General features: G+C 36.4%; 2 protein-coding genes across 2 annotated transcripts; both read left to right on the top strand.

Moving 5' to 3' along the window:
• Positions 1 to 3,081: 3,081 nt before the first annotated feature.
• LOC129238376 (gustatory receptor 23a-like) lies at positions 3,082 to 7,735 on the top strand. The gene is made up of 3 exons (XM_054873402.1): positions 3,082 to 3,969; positions 7,451 to 7,609; positions 7,673 to 7,735. The coding sequence occupies exons 1-3, from the start codon at positions 3,082 to 3,084 to the stop codon at positions 7,733 to 7,735; spliced, it is 1,110 nt and encodes a 369-aa protein (XP_054729377.1).
• Positions 7,736 to 13,997: 6,262 nt separating this feature from the next.
• LOC129238374 (gustatory receptor 23a-like) lies at positions 13,998 to 16,376 on the top strand. The gene is made up of 3 exons (XM_054873400.1): positions 13,998 to 14,723; positions 15,279 to 15,437; positions 16,242 to 16,376. Exons 1-3 carry the CDS (start codon positions 13,998 to 14,000, stop codon positions 16,374 to 16,376), a joined length of 1,020 nt encoding a protein of 339 aa, XP_054729375.1.
• Positions 16,377 to 17,098: the final 722 nt, after the last annotated feature.

Below are 17,098 nucleotides of genomic sequence, written 5' to 3'. Positions count from 1 at the left end.
CATTTTCGACACCTACTCTTCTTTGTTTTTCATTGAGGTGAAAAGCTGCCGAAGCAGCCCGGGACATTTGCGACGTATATGGAGAAGGTGTCATAGGCGAGTCTAGAGTACGTAAATGGTTTGCAAAGTTCAAAGTGGCGACTTTGACGTCGATGACACGCGCCGCACGGAAGGTCTTCTGAATGCGGTGAGGAACATCTCAAATCACTTTTGAAAGAGAAGGTCGCCAAACTAGTCGTCAATTTTCGGGAAAAAACAACTGCGATCATAAAAGTATTCTCAATCACCTTCATTCAATTTGATTTACCAAAAAATTGGTAGCCCGAGTGCCTCACGAGCTCCACGAAAAAAACGAAGAAAGTCGCCTTCTTCGAATTGCTTCTCAGCATCTCGCCCGCCAACGAGCAACACAAGGCCGGAAATGGTGACGGGAGATAAGAAATGGTGCCTATACATCAATATGTAGCAAAGAAAGGAGTGGGTGGCTCAGGAGATACGCCAAAACCGAGAGTGACGCCGGATCTTCATCCAAAGAAGATCATGATATGTGTTTGATGGGACTGGGAGGCCACGATGCACTGGGAAATGTTCGCCAACTACAACGCGTGAATGGTGCTATTCGACTGAAAAGACCTGATCGACATGTTCAAACCATACTTATTCACGACAACACCAGACACCAAGACCGACACTCAAAGAGCTCGAATTAACATCTTTTCCGCTCCTTATCTTAACAAAGAACTTCTTAAAAACTGGCTCAACAATTTCTTTGACACCAGACCAGGCGATTTTTGGCGGGACGACATCAACCAATTGGTCGAGAGGTGGGGAGTTGTTGTAAACAGCAACGGCGAATATATAATTGATTAACTTATTGATATAATTATTGTTTTTGAAGTGAAAACTTCTTTAGAATCGTTGGCAGTGATTTGAGACTCGATGAAACGAAAAAGCGACAGAAAGCGAAAAGAAGAAGAAAAAAGATATACGTATATATATGTATGTATAGAAAATGCTTCATTACCAGGCACACAGAAGGATGGCATAAGCAAATTTAAATTTGTGAATTTATATATGTATAAATATATGCGGATATATGTATATAGCAAAACATACGGTAAAATTTCTCAAGAAATCCAGCGCGCATTCATAGGCACAGCATTGCATGTACAGTAGGGCGGGTCGATTTAAAAATCGCTCATTGCTCTATGAAAATCGTATTCTAGGGATCAAAATAAGAAATTTTGCCGAAGAAACCATACCTCTAAAACGATTTCTGAATATAATTTTCTAGAATATGATTTTCACAGAGCAATGGGCGATTTTTTTGCCTTCCCACAAATCGACCCGGCCTAATGTACAGTAACCTTGAACAGGCAGCTGCGGTTGTCGAGCATTTAGAAACATATATTATATTTACATACATATATGGGTGCAAACATATTTACGGAGCCGCGGGCACTCGACTTGACAAAAATTGAATATTGGCAAATAATTCTACGCGAAATATTCCAATATTGACTATTTTCGAATTGTCGAGAAAATTAGCATATGGGTGGCTCGTTTTATGAATGAAAGTACTTGCTCTTAGAACTATGAGCTCGAATTTATAAATCAATTTTTTGATGATGAGTTTTTGTTGCACAGTACAATAGTTGAAACTGTTCGGCGCCGCCGCGACTGTTCAGCGCTATGGCAACTAGGATGATGGCCGCTACGCCTGCGCCTATTAATGCATTTTGTTCTTGTACTCGCTAGGCATAGAATTTTAGCTTTGGACGACATACGCATTTACAGGAATAAAGTGAGTGGCCTGTGTGTGCGGTTGTATGTAGATGCATATGTGTATATTAATAAGCATTGTTTTGCTGGAAGTTCAGAACACAAATATGTATGTACGTACATAGGCTAGGCCATAGTATAGCATACATACATACATATGTATAAAAAATTCAAACCAAGCGTCCTACGAATGTTTGCGTGTATGTTAGTACGTCTGTGTATTATACGCGTTACGACGCTCATAATAGCAACCGCGTGTGCTGTATTGCGTCCGTATTTTTATATTCGTAAATATTTTCATTTTTAAACATTTACCGCAATTATGCCGAAAAATTATGCAGAAAAGTGTCGTGAATATCGACAGAAAAAAACAACAATTGACACGGTATTTCAAAGAGATGTTGACAACATCGAAACCAAAGTATTTGTATCATATTTTAGCTATCATAAGCCACTCATATCATTTGTTGAAATTGAAAACATTGAGGATGAATAAAATATGAACTTTATAGCAATATTATAATGAACCTATAATTATCCCGCTCCTAATGCTGCCTTCGTCTCATTCTCTCTCAGTTTGTTTTACGGAAGGTTTCACTTCTATCGCGTCTAACCGTTAGACTGGTATTTTTTTTGTTTAAATAAAAGCCTTCGGTAAAAACGCTGCGAACTTGTTCCCCAACCCAATATAAATATTAGGATTTTAGCCGCGCTTTTTTTTCATGGACGCGCTTTTTGATTTTCCTAAAAGTTTAGTAATTTCATTGTTCATATTAAACTGTCTCCGAATGAGAACCATCTGTTCTTATGAGCAGTTTTTTCATAGCAGAAATACAGCCGGATCTTTGACGCTGCCAGGCGTATCCGCTCTGAAGACAAAATTTTTATACATGCTGGAAATGAATTCGAGACCAATCCAATGGTAGCCACGCGCAAGTAACTAGGCTGCGACGTACATACATATGTATGTATGTATGTGGATATACTGCTTAGAACACTTAATTATTCCAAGGTTTAGATATGAATTATTTCGAGTTTCTTTTATTTTGTAAAATTTTATTACTAACTACAGAAATTCCAATTGTTAGCTAATTACTACATTGTTCTACCCCATTTTTTGCCAACTCATATACTATTATGTGTAAACGCATAATTATACCTCACTTATTTTCAGAATGAACTTGTTTTAGACCGAGCATATCCCCCTTCCATAGAGTAGAAGGGGCATTTATTCTGTATTCCTCTACTATCAATTATGATTTGCTTTTCTCAACAGTCTTCTTTCAATTATCAACGAAAATGCAACGTTTGGAGTGGCTAATAAAATCTGTGCTACGTACGCTCTGTTGCTTGACGACACTGCTGCCCATACCGCATTTACCACTGCTCAGCACTTTTTTACGTCTCGCTATGCTCGCTTGGCTTACTGCCAACTTTTATGTGGTGTTCTCATTTTTCTTTGAAGACGTTATTTTTAATCTTGCCGACATATTGGGTCTGATACACTTTCATCTGGACCTATTCATATACGTTGTGGCGATAGTCGAATCGATGGTTAAGAAGCGCAGCTTTGGTGAATTAACTACGCTGCGTTGCCAACTACATGAACTTGGTGCAAATCATTTGTCGAAAGCGGAAGTAGCAGCTTATCCTGTTCGGAGTATGATTCTGGTGTTTAGCGTGCCATTGTTTTGTGAATTAGTAAGATTATGGGTTATGTTCACGACTTACCGCACACCAGTAAGCTACTATTCTGTGCTTCTTGAGTTGGGCACCCAAACCCGTTTCCTACAAATCATTAACACCATTATGACTTTGAATCAGGAGGCGCAAAATGTCACAAAACTGTTGGAGAAGTTAGTTGCACAGAATAAGCATAAGTCGAGATATGGCAGTGATATTTGGATGCCATATACGCCACGGGAATACGAGCAGCTGAATTTGTTGCGTCTGTTGTATGGTCGCCTTTATAAGGCGTATGGCTGTGCGGATGATTGTTTTGCTTGGTGCATTCTTCTATTTATAATGGAAAAGTTTTTTTTCCTTGTTTGTAATTTATATTGGTGTGCACAGATGTTTTTCGAAGAGCCAACAATTTTTAAAATATTCTACAACTTATCGTCAACGCTAAAAGCAGGATTCCAAATAGTGGTGCTGTGTGCGATAGGTTCTGAAGTGGAAAACTATGTGAGTACTAAGAAATAAGTTAAATAAGAATTTATTTAAAGCTGTAAAATACTAAATTAATCCTGTTGAAGTCATGGAAATCCTGAAATGGCAAAATTTTCTCCCTACAAGCAGACTAATTAACGCTTTTGAATTATTATAATTGTAGAAAAATTTTAGTTTGGGAAGAAAGCGAGCCATTCTTTTCTTAGTGGATAAGGTAGAGATCGATAAATATCTTGTTAAGTATCGATCAAAGAATTGAAAGTTTAAGCTCCTTGTCCAGTTGACATTTCACACTAAAAATAGTTTTTTGCAGTTTTTCGTTTGTTCCATTCAGTTGTTCAGAGTTACAGGGTGTTAACAATGGAAGTCAACAAGGAGAAAATTCGGTACATTTTACAGTTTTTCTTTAGTAGGGGGGAAAATGCAAGCCAGACCGCTGAAATTGTGAATGCTGTTTATGGTGGCGATACTGTAACCGTTAATTATGCGCAATTTTGGTTTTGTCGATTCCGTTCAGGTATTTTTGATGTTAAAGAAAAAGTCGAAAATGTCGATAAAATCACAGAGATAATCGAATTTGTAGTCGAAGTATCGCCCAGGCGCTAAAGATCGACTATGAAACAGTTGGAAGCCATATGCGCAAAGATTTTACGCAAAAATAATGGAACTCGTTTTGCTAAATGCTTTTTTATCTAGATTTGTAAAAATTTGTAAACAACAAAAGTTTGCTTAGTTCGATTGATTGAATTAATTTATTTATAAATATAAATATATATAAATTTCAATGATACAGCTTACATTGTAAACAAATTTTGAAGTAAAGAAGTCTTTACTTCTTTAAATTCGATACGTAAAAATTTTCGGGATCCCGATATTAATACAAGATAATCCCGAAATATTCGGAACTTGAAAATACCGCAATGAGCATTCTTAATAGCAACCTGAAGTGAAATAATTTTTATTAAACGGTATTATTGAATTTCTTATATGTAATTAAAAAATAAATGGACACTCTACTAAATTGTTTTTAAGGATTATGCAAAACCTTTATGGAATTTAACTTTTTATATTATAATGTATTATATAATTTTAATTTAACTACTAAATTTAAAGAAAATTGGTGACTTTCGTCAAAATTTGTGTTTCTTAAATATCTTTCGTTTAGTACCAACTGCATCATTTGAATTTCAACTTTTTCACGAAAAAAAATTATGAAAATATTTTTATTTATTAATGATGTAGCAAGTGGTTTGAGTACTTGTAATATTTTAGTCCGGCCTAAAAATACGACTGAATTGAAACTTTTCCAAACACATAGCCTAATACTTTGCCATATTTATTTAATTGCTTTTAATTTTTAAACAGTTGGCAATCCTGTTGAAAAAATTGTTTGGTTTAAGGCTTTCTTAATCCCTTTTCACTTGATACCCATAACCTATATTAATATTTTGGTCGATTTATTTAAATATTTTTGATTTTTAGACAGTTGACAATCTTACGGAAAAAAATATTCGTATTTAAGACTTTCCAAACACCTTTCACTTGAGCCCAATATTTTATTTGACTTATTTAATAACTTTTCAGTTTTACATAGGTGGCAACCCTGTTGAAACAATTCACTGGCTTAAAACCCTCCCCAAAACCCTTCGCTTTAATAACCCTTTTGGCCTCTGGTGACGATACAGCATGCTTGACTGCGCTTTGAATGTGTTAGTGCAGTCGGGTGGCGTCGTGTCACACATACTTGTTGTCGGTAAAAATCAAAAATTTTAGATTTTAGCGTCAAGCACCCGACACGCACACATATAAAGTTCTTGTCAAACAATGCTTGACCGTCACCAGAGGCCATTTCATTTGGTAGTCATACTAATAATAATATCCTTTACTACTTTGCTTGCTTATTGAGATCTTATTTTCATCACCCTGCCAAATCAAATTATTGATGATTTTTGAACTGGACTGAAATGCCAATAAATAAATTAAAAACCTTAATATATTTAATTAAAAAGTATTTTTGAAGTAGGAGTGATAAGGAATTCAAATTCATCCCAATTCTCAACTAGACAAAAGTACAGTGTAGTGGGTCATGGAATTCATTGTTATTGCAGAGAAAAAACGAAGAATGAAAATCATTCCAAGTTCAGACTGGGTAGGTAGGTAAGTGAAATGGTTGAAGTAGCACACGGGCACTCTCCAAGTAACATTAAAGCGCCGTTTTGATACCATTATGAAACCTATAACAGGAGGATATACACAGCCGACCAGAGCTGTTGATGTAGTGGAGAAAATTGATGGGATTTAGGTTTGCGCACTGCCTCAGGCTGTCGAAGAAAGGAGCAGCCAGTTACCTTAATCGTCCAGCTGCCAAACCCGGACCTTTACAGAGAGACTGCTCAACAGTCTCCTTCTCTGAAAGGTCCTCACAGCTTCTGCAATGGGGGTTAAATGGTAAACCTCGCGTGTGTGCCGATCATCCAATGACCGGTAAACATAGCGACGAGTTAAGAAATGGAATAGCGTGGAATCCCCAAGACTTTCAGACTACTCCGTATATTGTACTGGGGTCAAAGGGTTTTCGAAATAGCACATGAAGAAATGGAGCTCCATCTTTTCAGCGCTTTCCTGAGAAATAATTTGTGCAGTTCCGCTTTAACAACTATCAGAGGGATGCCAATGATGAGGGACCTAAGGCCAATTCAGCCCTCTTTCTGACATGCTCGTCAGCAATTTCATTTCCGTCTATGTTCTTATGTCCTGGAACCCAGATCAGAGAAACGTTGCCTGCCCACCCAAGAAATTTGATCTCCTTACAGGAGTTTACTAGTTTGGTTCTGCACCATGGCGACGTTAGAACCTTGATCGCGGCTTGACTACCGGAGAAAATGTTAATATCTCCCTTAGTTCCGTGTTCCCTAAACATTTTGCATGTCTGCAGGATCGTAAAGACTTCTGCCTGAAAAACACAAGCACTAATCGGCAGTTTAAAGAAGATAGATAAATTGACTGATTTAGAGAAAACCCCCGCTCCGACTCCCGATTCCATCTTGGAGGTATGAGTGTAGACAGAGGCTCAAACTTCGGCCTTCCAATCTTGTCTTGTCAGTCGCATCCACTCGAGACATCCAAAGGGCCGACTTCTAGTTCTCGACTGTTTTACGTAGTACCGTCTTTTTAGGGGAGTTATTGGGATATGCTGAGTCTAAAGTTTAGGTCTTTCGGCTACCACAATAGCACTCTTGTTATTGACCAGTGAGCTCAATTCAGGGAGGTTAGGTTATGCAAGCTTAAGTAAGAGTATATGGAGGCTTATTTAGGCTGTTTTGCCTTGCAGAAGGAGTACTCCTGATTTTGTTACATTTCTTAGAGTGTCTTATGAAAGCTCAGGTGCAGAAGGACTTGGCTTCACTTGGTGCGTCCAACTGGCGTCGTTCATTATATTGTAAATAAAAACTTTCCCATTTTCCTAACAATTTATACCATTATTTTCTATTTACAGAGTCGCTATATTGGCTGTCTCATTTCCAGGCTGCCGAAACCATTGGGTAATAAGCCATACAATGATCTCGTTACAAACTTCTCAATTCAAACACTTCATCAGCAATTCTCCATAAAAGCTAAGCATTTTTGCGTTTTAAATCGAACGCTTCTGGGCAGCGTAAGTGGCATTCTTAAGAATTTATAATTAATATAATTAATAGTGAATAATTTACTCTTACAGATGATAAGTGCGATTATCACCTACTCTGTCATACTCATTCAGTTTCTGCTTGGTGAGAAGTAGAACACAATTTAAAATGGTAAAATTTTACAGCCAGTTAATGTCGAATGCTGAAAGTTATACTAATTAAGATAATTAAATAAAATAAAGTAAAACAATGGAGAAAGATTATCAGAAGATATGCTACTAAAGCCGACGATATATATTTAGAGATTTATAGGTACATCTTTCTTCTTTGCCACACACGTCATAGCTCTAGACTGGATGTTATGCTGCTCTTACTAGCGCATTCTTTTGGCACAGTTGGTATGAGCGCTCGAACAAATTTGATGACTTGCGAAAATAATAAAAGTGTGTAGTATTCATGCCAGTAATTGAAGCATTTTAATTGATTAATTGCCTCATAATATGTAATTAAGAACCTTTTAAGCGGCCATAGTTGTTTGCTGTATTGCTTGCAGGTCTCAGATGTTTTTAGTTTCAACGGTTATCCTTTCGTGTACAAAACTATTTTAACGCATAAAAATGACACTCACGAATAAAAACCAGGACAGAAGTTTTCTTTTCACCCTGTTTAAAGCGTTCAAATTATTTATAAATTTTGGCTCTGCGCTCTTTGCTTGCCGAAGTTTCACCAAATCTCGATTAGTATATAAAGTCTACGCTGGGCATTGGATTTTGTATATCACATCTATTTTAATCTTTACGTTGTCGCATGATTTGCATCGTACCGCTTTCTCCATGGATATACTGCTTATCGTACTACTCTATATATTCCAAACGTTTACACACCTTATAGTCATACTGGAATCATTGGCTATGAGTCCTAAATGCAGCCTCGCCAATGAGACATACGTCGACTTTGAAAAACGTTTTAATAAGGAATTATGCGCAACCGATGATTATTGGCGTTTCAAAAGTCAGGGATGGCTTGTGACAATTCTATGTGGTACGATGGTCATAGCAAGCAGTGCCCATATCATAATCTCGCTGACAGTTTATGAGTTACCTATATTACAAACCATAGCGTGGCACGGTTTTCTTAGCTCTTTCGCTATGCAATTTCGTATTTTAGAACTGATCACCCACTTAACAGGTTTGAATGAATTCGCTATTATATTGCGTGACAATCTCAACGAAATTGGTGAAAGAAATATACGTCGAGTTTTCAGACCTTATCTACTTGGACGATCATTTGTAAAGGGGAATGTTATACGCGTCAAACCAAAGACCAGTCAGCCAAGTGAAGAAGAAGATGAGCGAAAGTTGAGAGTCTACAAAAAGTTTTATGGCGAAATTTATATTATGTTCAAGACTATTAACGAAAGTTACGGCTGGTCCTTGTTGTTTTACATGAAGATGTATTTCATTTATGTCGTCATAAATTCTTATCGGGTCATTGTGTGGCTTATATCACAAAAAAAAGGGGAGGATTCTATGATAAGAATTTTGATTATGTTAATGATTGGGGTGGCACAATTGTGGATTTTATGTTCGCAGTGTCAAAATAGCCACGAACAGGTGAGTGTGTAGCAGGAATCTGAGTAGAGGAAGTCGGGCTTAGATTGCGTGAAAAGAAAGATATTTCATTTGCAAATAAAAATATTCAAATTGAAGAAATTTTTTAATTCTCGAATTGTGAGGTGTGCAGTTGATGATTTTGTACAATGATTTGTTCACAGAAGCGAGAATAACTGCATTCGAAAGGGCAGGTCCTAACGTAAACTGAACATGAATAGGAAAAACAAGAAGACCGTTCCGCTAACAAAACACCGGCAGGAATTTTCACCGCACAAAAATCAATTTGTTCTAAACTGACTCTAATTAGTTCCAATTGGTTTTTCTGGGTGGAATTTCGTATCCAGGTTTTGTTAAGCGAACGGGATGGAAGCTGCACCTCCTTGCCATTATATCATACATTCTTTGCTAGTGGTCACTGGCATTTGGCGCATTCGTCAGTTTGGACAATTAGTAGCCATACCTCGCACTGTAGCTTAAAGCCCAAATAACAAGAGTTGCGTATTTTACTTCGAGATTTGAGATATATAATAATTATTTTTAAACCTTGTTTATTTTTTACTTTCAGAGCCGCCAAATTGGTTGTAATATGTATAAACTCGTCAAACCGTCGGGTAATAAGAGTTACAATGAATTGGTCACTGATTTTTCGCTGCAAGTGTTACATCAAGAATACACCATTACGGCTAAAGAATTCTTCAATATGAATCTCAATCTTTTGGGCCGTGTAAGTAATTATGATGGTTGATTGCTCTTCCTAAAGGAAGTAAAGATTTTACAGAAATTATATGTAGTTGTTATGGTAACTAGTTATTATAGCAACTAGTTATTATGATAGCTAGTTATTATAGTAACTAGTTATTATTGCAACTAGTTATTGGAGTAACTAGTTATTGACGAGTTATTAGAGAAACTAGTTATTATGGTAACTAACTAGTCTAGTAACTAGAGTTATTGTTCCTTGTTGTTATGTTGTTGTTGTGGTTGTTGTTGAAGTGGTTGAATATTTCCACTGGAGTAATCCTAATTAGTGACCAGCACCGTTTTACTACCACTGTCTCGTGTGCTGATGTCTTTTTTTTTTGGTTTTTGTTTCCAAGTCAGATCCATTTAGTGAAGTCCAAGTATAACAGCAAATCCTTTATCTCGATGTCTGAGATCTCCTTAATTTGCTGTAAGAAAGGCTTACCGAAGGAACGGAGTCGTGCCTTAGCTAGTCCCGGAATTTCACATAAATAGTGGAAAAGACTTTACTTCGCCCCTGTTTGGCTGCATGCTGCCCTACTTTCCAATGATCTGTAAGTGATTGCGTGAGATGTTTAGCCGAGAACATCCTAACAGGTGATTCGTCCTTTGAATTTTGTATCACGGCCATGTGTTTTTTGTTGTAATACATGTGGTGGGTTAACCGATCCCCATACGGAGCTTCCCTCTTAGTTCATGGTGGGTTAAATTCTATTTAGGAATTAATTATAGTACCTAGGTATTACCGTAACTACTTATTCTAATAACTAGTTGTTAAAGTAACTAGTGATTACAGAAACTAGTTATTAGAGTAACTAGTTATTATAATAACTAGTTATTAGAGTAACTGGTTACTAGTAGGTAGACCAGAAGCTAGTTATTAGAGTGACTAGTACAACAGTACTTCTACTAGTACAAAAGTAACTAGTTAGTATAGTAACTAGTTTCAACTAGTGTTTAAAATTTCTCGGGCTACGCACATTCGACGTTCGAATATTATTTTTTTTTTATGTTAGTACACTCGTCTCTAATGACCCATCTACAACCTCAAGCAATCGTCGACATTGATAAACATGAAACGACGGGACGCCTGCAGATTAATGGCAGTCATAACTGGCTTCTGGTCTATCGGAAAACAAGCCGCCAAAATGGGCATCCCTCACAACACATACTGTCATAGTTGTCAACAACCGGAGAAAAAGGAAACAATCTTCCATTTCCTCTGTGAATGCCCTGCCCTATGGAAGGACAGAATGTTAACCCTGGGCAAACCGCTGTTCGAGAGTCTCGAGAAACTGTCTGGCTTAGACTTCAACAACCTAAGAAGGTTCCTAAACCACACAGACTGGATATAGTCTTGCTGTAAATAATTGTTAAACAATTTGGTACGAGGATGTGGCAACAAAATGGTGCGGAAGCGCTAGTTGGATTCTGGATGAATCACCACTCTAACCAAACAACCAACACTCGTCTCGAAGATATGTTCACGGTTTTAGTAATATGGCATGTTTAGTTTGTTTCTGAGAGGCTTAACAAAACAAGTGCTTTGTGTGTTCGGCAATTTTCTGCTAACGAAAGAAACCAAAAAAAGTTGCATCAAAATTTGTGTAAAATATTCTCTGAGTCAAAAAACTGTTTGCAAGTGGTACAAGCTTTTCACAGAAGAGAAGCACCTCAACAATCGATGAAAATATTGAGAAAGTGAAGAAAATTGTTATTAGAATTTAATCGGTTGGCTCATGTCATGCAATCTCTTCGGAAATTTTGGTCATCAAGCGTGTAACAGGGAAGTTCGTTCCAAAATTGATGAATTTTTACCAATAACAACGTCCCATGAGCATCGCTCAGGAATTGTTGAATGACGTCGACGATGATCTAGATTTGCTTAAAAGGGTCATAACTGGGGACGAATCATGGGTGTGTGGTTATGACTTCGAAACCAAGCCCAATCGTCTCAATGGAGGACTCCAAGAGAGCCAATACCAAAAAAAGCACGCCCAGTTCGATCAAATGTCAAGGTTTTACTCCCTGTTTTCTTCGATTATCATGGCGTAGTGCATCAGGAGTTCGTACCACGAAGTCGTACGACAAATAAGGAGTATTACCTTGTGGGATGTGGATAAAAATGCATGGCTGTTACATCATGATAATGCACCTACGATTATTTGTCCAAGAACAACAATGTTATCATGCCTCAGGCACCGTATTTACCAGATTTGGTCCACTGCAACATTTTCCTGTTCCCAAGATTGAAGAGACCCGTGAAAGGACGGCATTTTGCGGCAATTGAGGAGATAAAAGCCAAATCGCTGAGAGAGCTTAAGGACATACCAAAAAGTGGACCAAGTGCATATCAGAACTGAGGGGGGACTACTTTGAAGGAGATAAAATAGAAATTGATGAATAAATACATATTTTTTGAGAAAAATTAAAATTCACCTTATTTTTTGAACACACCTCGTACACATATATGCGAAGTATGCATTGAAATAATACTGGTATAATACATGCATTGATTAACTCGCTATATCTTCTTATCTATATTAATAGAATAAAGTACGTATATTTAGCTCTACGGAAGTTTGGAACTGATGTTTTTTTGATTAGTTCCGAACTAGTTTCTGGATGGACCGTACAGTTTTCTTTGTACTAGAACTTGTAGATTGTCGCTTATAAAACTTGTCTTTAATGCCTCAGATTTTCTCCATAGGGGAAATATTTAAAATATTCTATATCTATATTTCCAGATGATTGCATCCACTGTCACTTACCTGGTCATACTCGTACAGTTCATGTTCGCTGACAAGAATAAAGCTGAGCCAAAACTGATTGTGAATAGCTTGGTGAACGCTGGAAATACCACCGTAAGAACGAGCGAGTAGAAGCATTTTAAAAATTTGATAATTTCAGAATAATTACAAGAATAAATGTAATTTTTGAGAATTTTAGCAATAAAAACAGCAACAATTCAGAAAAATTTATGTTTCATATTCTTAGTCCTATACATAGAAACAGTGAGTCAATTTAAGCGTATCGGTGGCTTTGGTTCTAATAAAATTTTCCGGTGAATACCTCCGGGTATATTTCTGTCATGAAAAACCATTTGCCATTCGGAGTCGGCTTAAAACTGTAGGTCCGTCCAGTTGTGGGAAACCCAACAAGACGCACGACACAAATAGGAGCTCGGCAAAACACGTAACAGAATTGTACGCGCTAAATATTTATTTATTTTTTTGTATACCAAATTAAGGCAATTTCAATACACGGTAAAGAATTTGTGACACTTATGTTAAATTGGCTAAATAGCTCTTCCACTTTCATGGTTTATACACCGCATTGTTGTCTTTTTTCATCCCACGTTGTCGCACAGTATAATTTGGTAGCCAAAAAGGCAAGTTATGCGCAGGTTGGTTCAAAATTATGGAAAGCGACACCTATTAACCGAGGGAGAAATCAAAATTTATACGGCATTTAAATACCACCTTGATCTAAAAGTTTCCGGAATACATAAATTCAGAAAATTCAAAATACTAGTTCATTCCTCAAAAGTAATATTATCGCCTGCAAAGTACTCCCATCAACTGCACCGCACTTTGGTACAGTTGGTATGAGCGCTCGAACAAATCTGATGACTTTCGAAAATAATAATTACTTGATTGATTACCGCTTTCAAAAAATGTAATTAAGAACCTTTTAAGCGGCCATAGTTGTTTGCTGTATTGCTTGCAGGTTTCAGATGTTTTTAGTTTCAACGGTTATCCTTTCGTGTACAAAACTATTTTAACGCGTAAAAATGACACTCACGAATAACAACCAAGACAGAAGTTTTCTTTTCACCCTGTTTAAAGCGTTCAAATTATTTATAAATTTTGGCTCTGCGCTCTTTGCTTGCCGAAGTTTCACCAAATCTCGATTAGTATATAAAGTCTACGCTGGGCATTGGATTTTGTATATCACATCTATTTTAATCTTTACGTTGTCGCATGATTTGCATCGTACCGCTTTCTCCATGGATATACAGCTTTTCGTACTACTCTACATATTCCAAACGTTTACACACCTTATGGTCATACTGGAATCATTGGCTATGAGTCCTAAATGCAGCCTCGTCAATGAGACATATGTCGACTTTGAAAAACGTTTTAATAAGGAATTATGCGCAACCGATGATTATCGGCGTTTCAAAAGTCAGGGATGGCTTGTGACAATTCTATGTTGTACGGTTTTTATAACAAGCATTGTCCATATCATAATCTCGTGGACAGTTTATGAGTTACCTACATTACAAACCATATCGTGGCACGCCTTGCTTAGCGCTTTCGCTATGCAATTTCGGATCTTAGAGCTGATCACCCACTTAACAGGTTTGAATGAATTCGCTATTATATTGCGTTATAATCTCAATGAAATGGGTGAAAGAAATATACGTCGAGTTTTCGGACCTTATCTCCTTGGACGATCATTTGTAAAGGGGAATGTTATACGCGTCAAACCAAAGACCAGTCAGCCAAGTGAAGAAGAAGATGAGCGAAAGTTGAGAGTCTACAAAAAGTTTTATGGCGAAATTTTTATTATGTTCAAGACTATTAACGAATGTTACGGCTGGTCCTTGTTGTTTTACATGATGATGTATTTTCTTTATGTCATCATAAATTCTTATCGGGTCGTTGTGTGGCTTATATCACAAAACCAAGAGGAGAATGATATGATAAGAATTTTTATTATGTTAATGATTGTGGTGGTACAATTGTGGATTTTATGTTGGCAGTGTCAAAATAGCCATGAACAGGTGAGTGTGTAGCAGGAATCTGTATAGCGGGAGTCAGGCTTAAATTGCGTGAGAAAGAAGATATTTAATTTGCAAATAAAAATATTCAAATTGAAGAAAATTTTTAATTCTTAAAGATGAAGAATATGATTTTGTACAATGATTTGTTTACAGAAGCGAGAATAACTGCATTCGAAAGGGCAGGTCTTACCGTAAACTGAACATGAATAAGAAAAACAAGAAGACCGTTCTGCTAACAAACACCGGCAGGGAATTGCACCACACAAAAATTAATTTGTTCTAAACTGAATCTAATTACATGCTTCCAATTGGTTTTTTTAGGTGGAATTTCGTATCCAGGTTTTGTTAGCCGAACGGAATGGAAGCTGCACCTCCTTGCCATTATAGCATATATTCAAGCGGTCACTGACATTTGCCGCATTCGCTAGTTTGGACAATTAGTAGCCATACCTCGCACTATAGCTTAAAGCCCAAATATCAAGAGTTACGTATTTTACTTCGAGATTTGAGATATATAATATTTATTTTTAAGCCTTGTTTGTTTTTTACTTTCAGAGCCACCAAATTGGTTGCAATATGTATAAACTCGTTAAACCGTCGGGTAATAAGAGTTACAATGAATTGGTCACTGATTTTTCGTTGCAAGTGTTGCATCAAGAATTCAGCATTACGGCGAAACAATTCTTCAATTTGGATCTCAGTCTTTTGGGCAGTGTAAGTAATTATAAGAGTTGATGGCCCTAACGGGAGAACGGCTGCTTTAGGATTTGGTAAATTTTTGGTGGAGGGAAAGGTTTTACACTTATTATATATAGATATTATATGGTAACTAGTTATTATGGTAATTAATTAGTAACTAGTTATTAGAGAAACTAGTTGTTATGGTAACTTACTATTCTAGTAACTAGTTTTATAGGAACTAGTTGTTATAGTAACTTGTGATTATAGTAACAAGTAATTTTTGAAACTACTTATTAGAGTAACTAGTTAATATAGTAACTGGTTACTAGTGCACCAGCAACTGGTTAATAGAGCAACTAATACAACAGTACTACTACCAGTATAAAAGTAACTAGTTATTGGAGTAATTAATTGTTACAGTGACTAGCTAGAGTAACTAGTTATAAATAGTAACTAATTACGATTAGCTGTTATACGAAATAGTTACAATAGTAACTATTTAGCATATGCTTTAGTACTAGTACTTTAGCACAATTTTCGGTTTTATCCATTTTCTTTTAAAAGCATAAACAAAAATTTAGATTGATCAATTTTTGAATAGTTCGGAACTAGATCTAAATCATGTCTTTAGTAATACTTATTATTCTGTTTTCTCTGTTAATAAAAAACGGGTTGGCGTTAGTTCGAAACTAGTTGCAAGCTAGTTCAGTTTAGATCTACTGTAAGGACTACAGTCTTTAATTTTTATTTTCATCAGGCTAAACAAACTGGACCGATTTTTGTCTTAGATTTTCCCAAAGGGGTAATATTTAAAATATTCTATACCTATTTTTCCAGATGATTGCATCCACTGTCACCTACCTGGTCATACTCGTACAGTTCATGTTCGCTGACAAGAATAAAGCTGCGCCAAAACTGATTGTGAATAGGTTTGTGAACTTTGGCAATACCACCGTAAGAACGAGCGAGTAGAAGCATTTCAAAAATTTGATAATTTCAGAATAATTACAAGAATAAATGTAATTTTTAAGAATTTTATCAATAAAAACAGCAACAACTCAGAAAAATTTATGTTTCATATTCTTAGTTCTGCGATTATATATATATATTTTGAATTACAGTGGGCTATAAATACGTAGAAACAGTAGTCCATTCAAGATTATCGGTGGCTTTTATTAAATTTTGATTTAAATATTGTCTAGGAAGATTTCTACTGAAATTTTCAGGTGAAGATTTTAATCTTCCATCTACGCTAAAAACCAAATATTGACAAAGGTAGGAAATATTGGTATAAAATCATCCGAAAAAATATGCGCCACTAAAATTTATTATACATAGACTCTTAAAGACAATATTAGTGGAAATGTATTTGTATACCAAGCTAAGGCAACTAAAATGCAAATTGTGACGCTTCGGGTAAGAAGGCAGCATTCTTGTCTTTTTTCGTCTCATTTTGTCGCACAGTGTAATTTGATAGCCAAAAAGGTAAGTTATGTGCAGGTTGATTGAAAATGATTGAAACCGAGGGAGAAATCAAAATTTATACAGAATTTAAATATTTCATCTTTCATTTCAACACAAAGAAATTTTATTTAAAGCAATTTCAATTCAATAGTTTGATTAACACGTTGACTGCCGAGCGAAATTTGCTGGTTATCACACAGCGCCGCAAGTGTGCATCACCACCACACCAA

Source organism: Anastrepha obliqua, chromosome 2, assembly GCF_027943255.1.
Source record: "Anastrepha obliqua isolate idAnaObli1 chromosome 2, idAnaObli1_1.0, whole genome shotgun sequence".
Taxonomy (NCBI): Eukaryota; Metazoa; Arthropoda; class Insecta; order Diptera; family Tephritidae; genus Anastrepha; species Anastrepha obliqua.
This window is presented reverse-complemented; position numbering and strand designations above follow the sequence as displayed.

What these genes read in the sequence shown, in the direction of transcription:
- LOC129238376 (XM_054873402.1), top strand. Translation starts at nt 3,082, where the DNA reads ATGCAACGTTTGGAGTGGCTAATAAAATCTGTGCTACGTACGCTCTGT. An exon ending in GTTCTGAAGTGGAAAACTAT is followed by an intron (nt 3,970 to 7,450) that starts GTGAGTACTAAG and finishes TTCTATTTACAG; the next exon opens with AGTCGCTATATTGGCTGTCT. An exon ending in ATCGAACGCTTCTGGGCAGC is followed by an intron (nt 7,610 to 7,672) that starts GTAAGTGGCATT and finishes TTACTCTTACAG; the next exon opens with ATGATAAGTGCGATTATCAC.
- LOC129238374 (XM_054873400.1), top strand. Translation starts at nt 13,998, where the DNA reads ATGGTCATACTGGAATCATTGGCTATGAGTCCTAAATGCAGCCTCGTC. An exon ending in GTCAAAATAGCCATGAACAG is followed by an intron (nt 14,724 to 15,278) that starts GTGAGTGTGTAG and finishes TTTTACTTTCAG; the next exon opens with AGCCACCAAATTGGTTGCAA. An exon ending in ATCTCAGTCTTTTGGGCAGT is followed by an intron (nt 15,438 to 16,241) that starts GTAAGTAATTAT and finishes CTATTTTTCCAG; the next exon opens with ATGATTGCATCCACTGTCAC.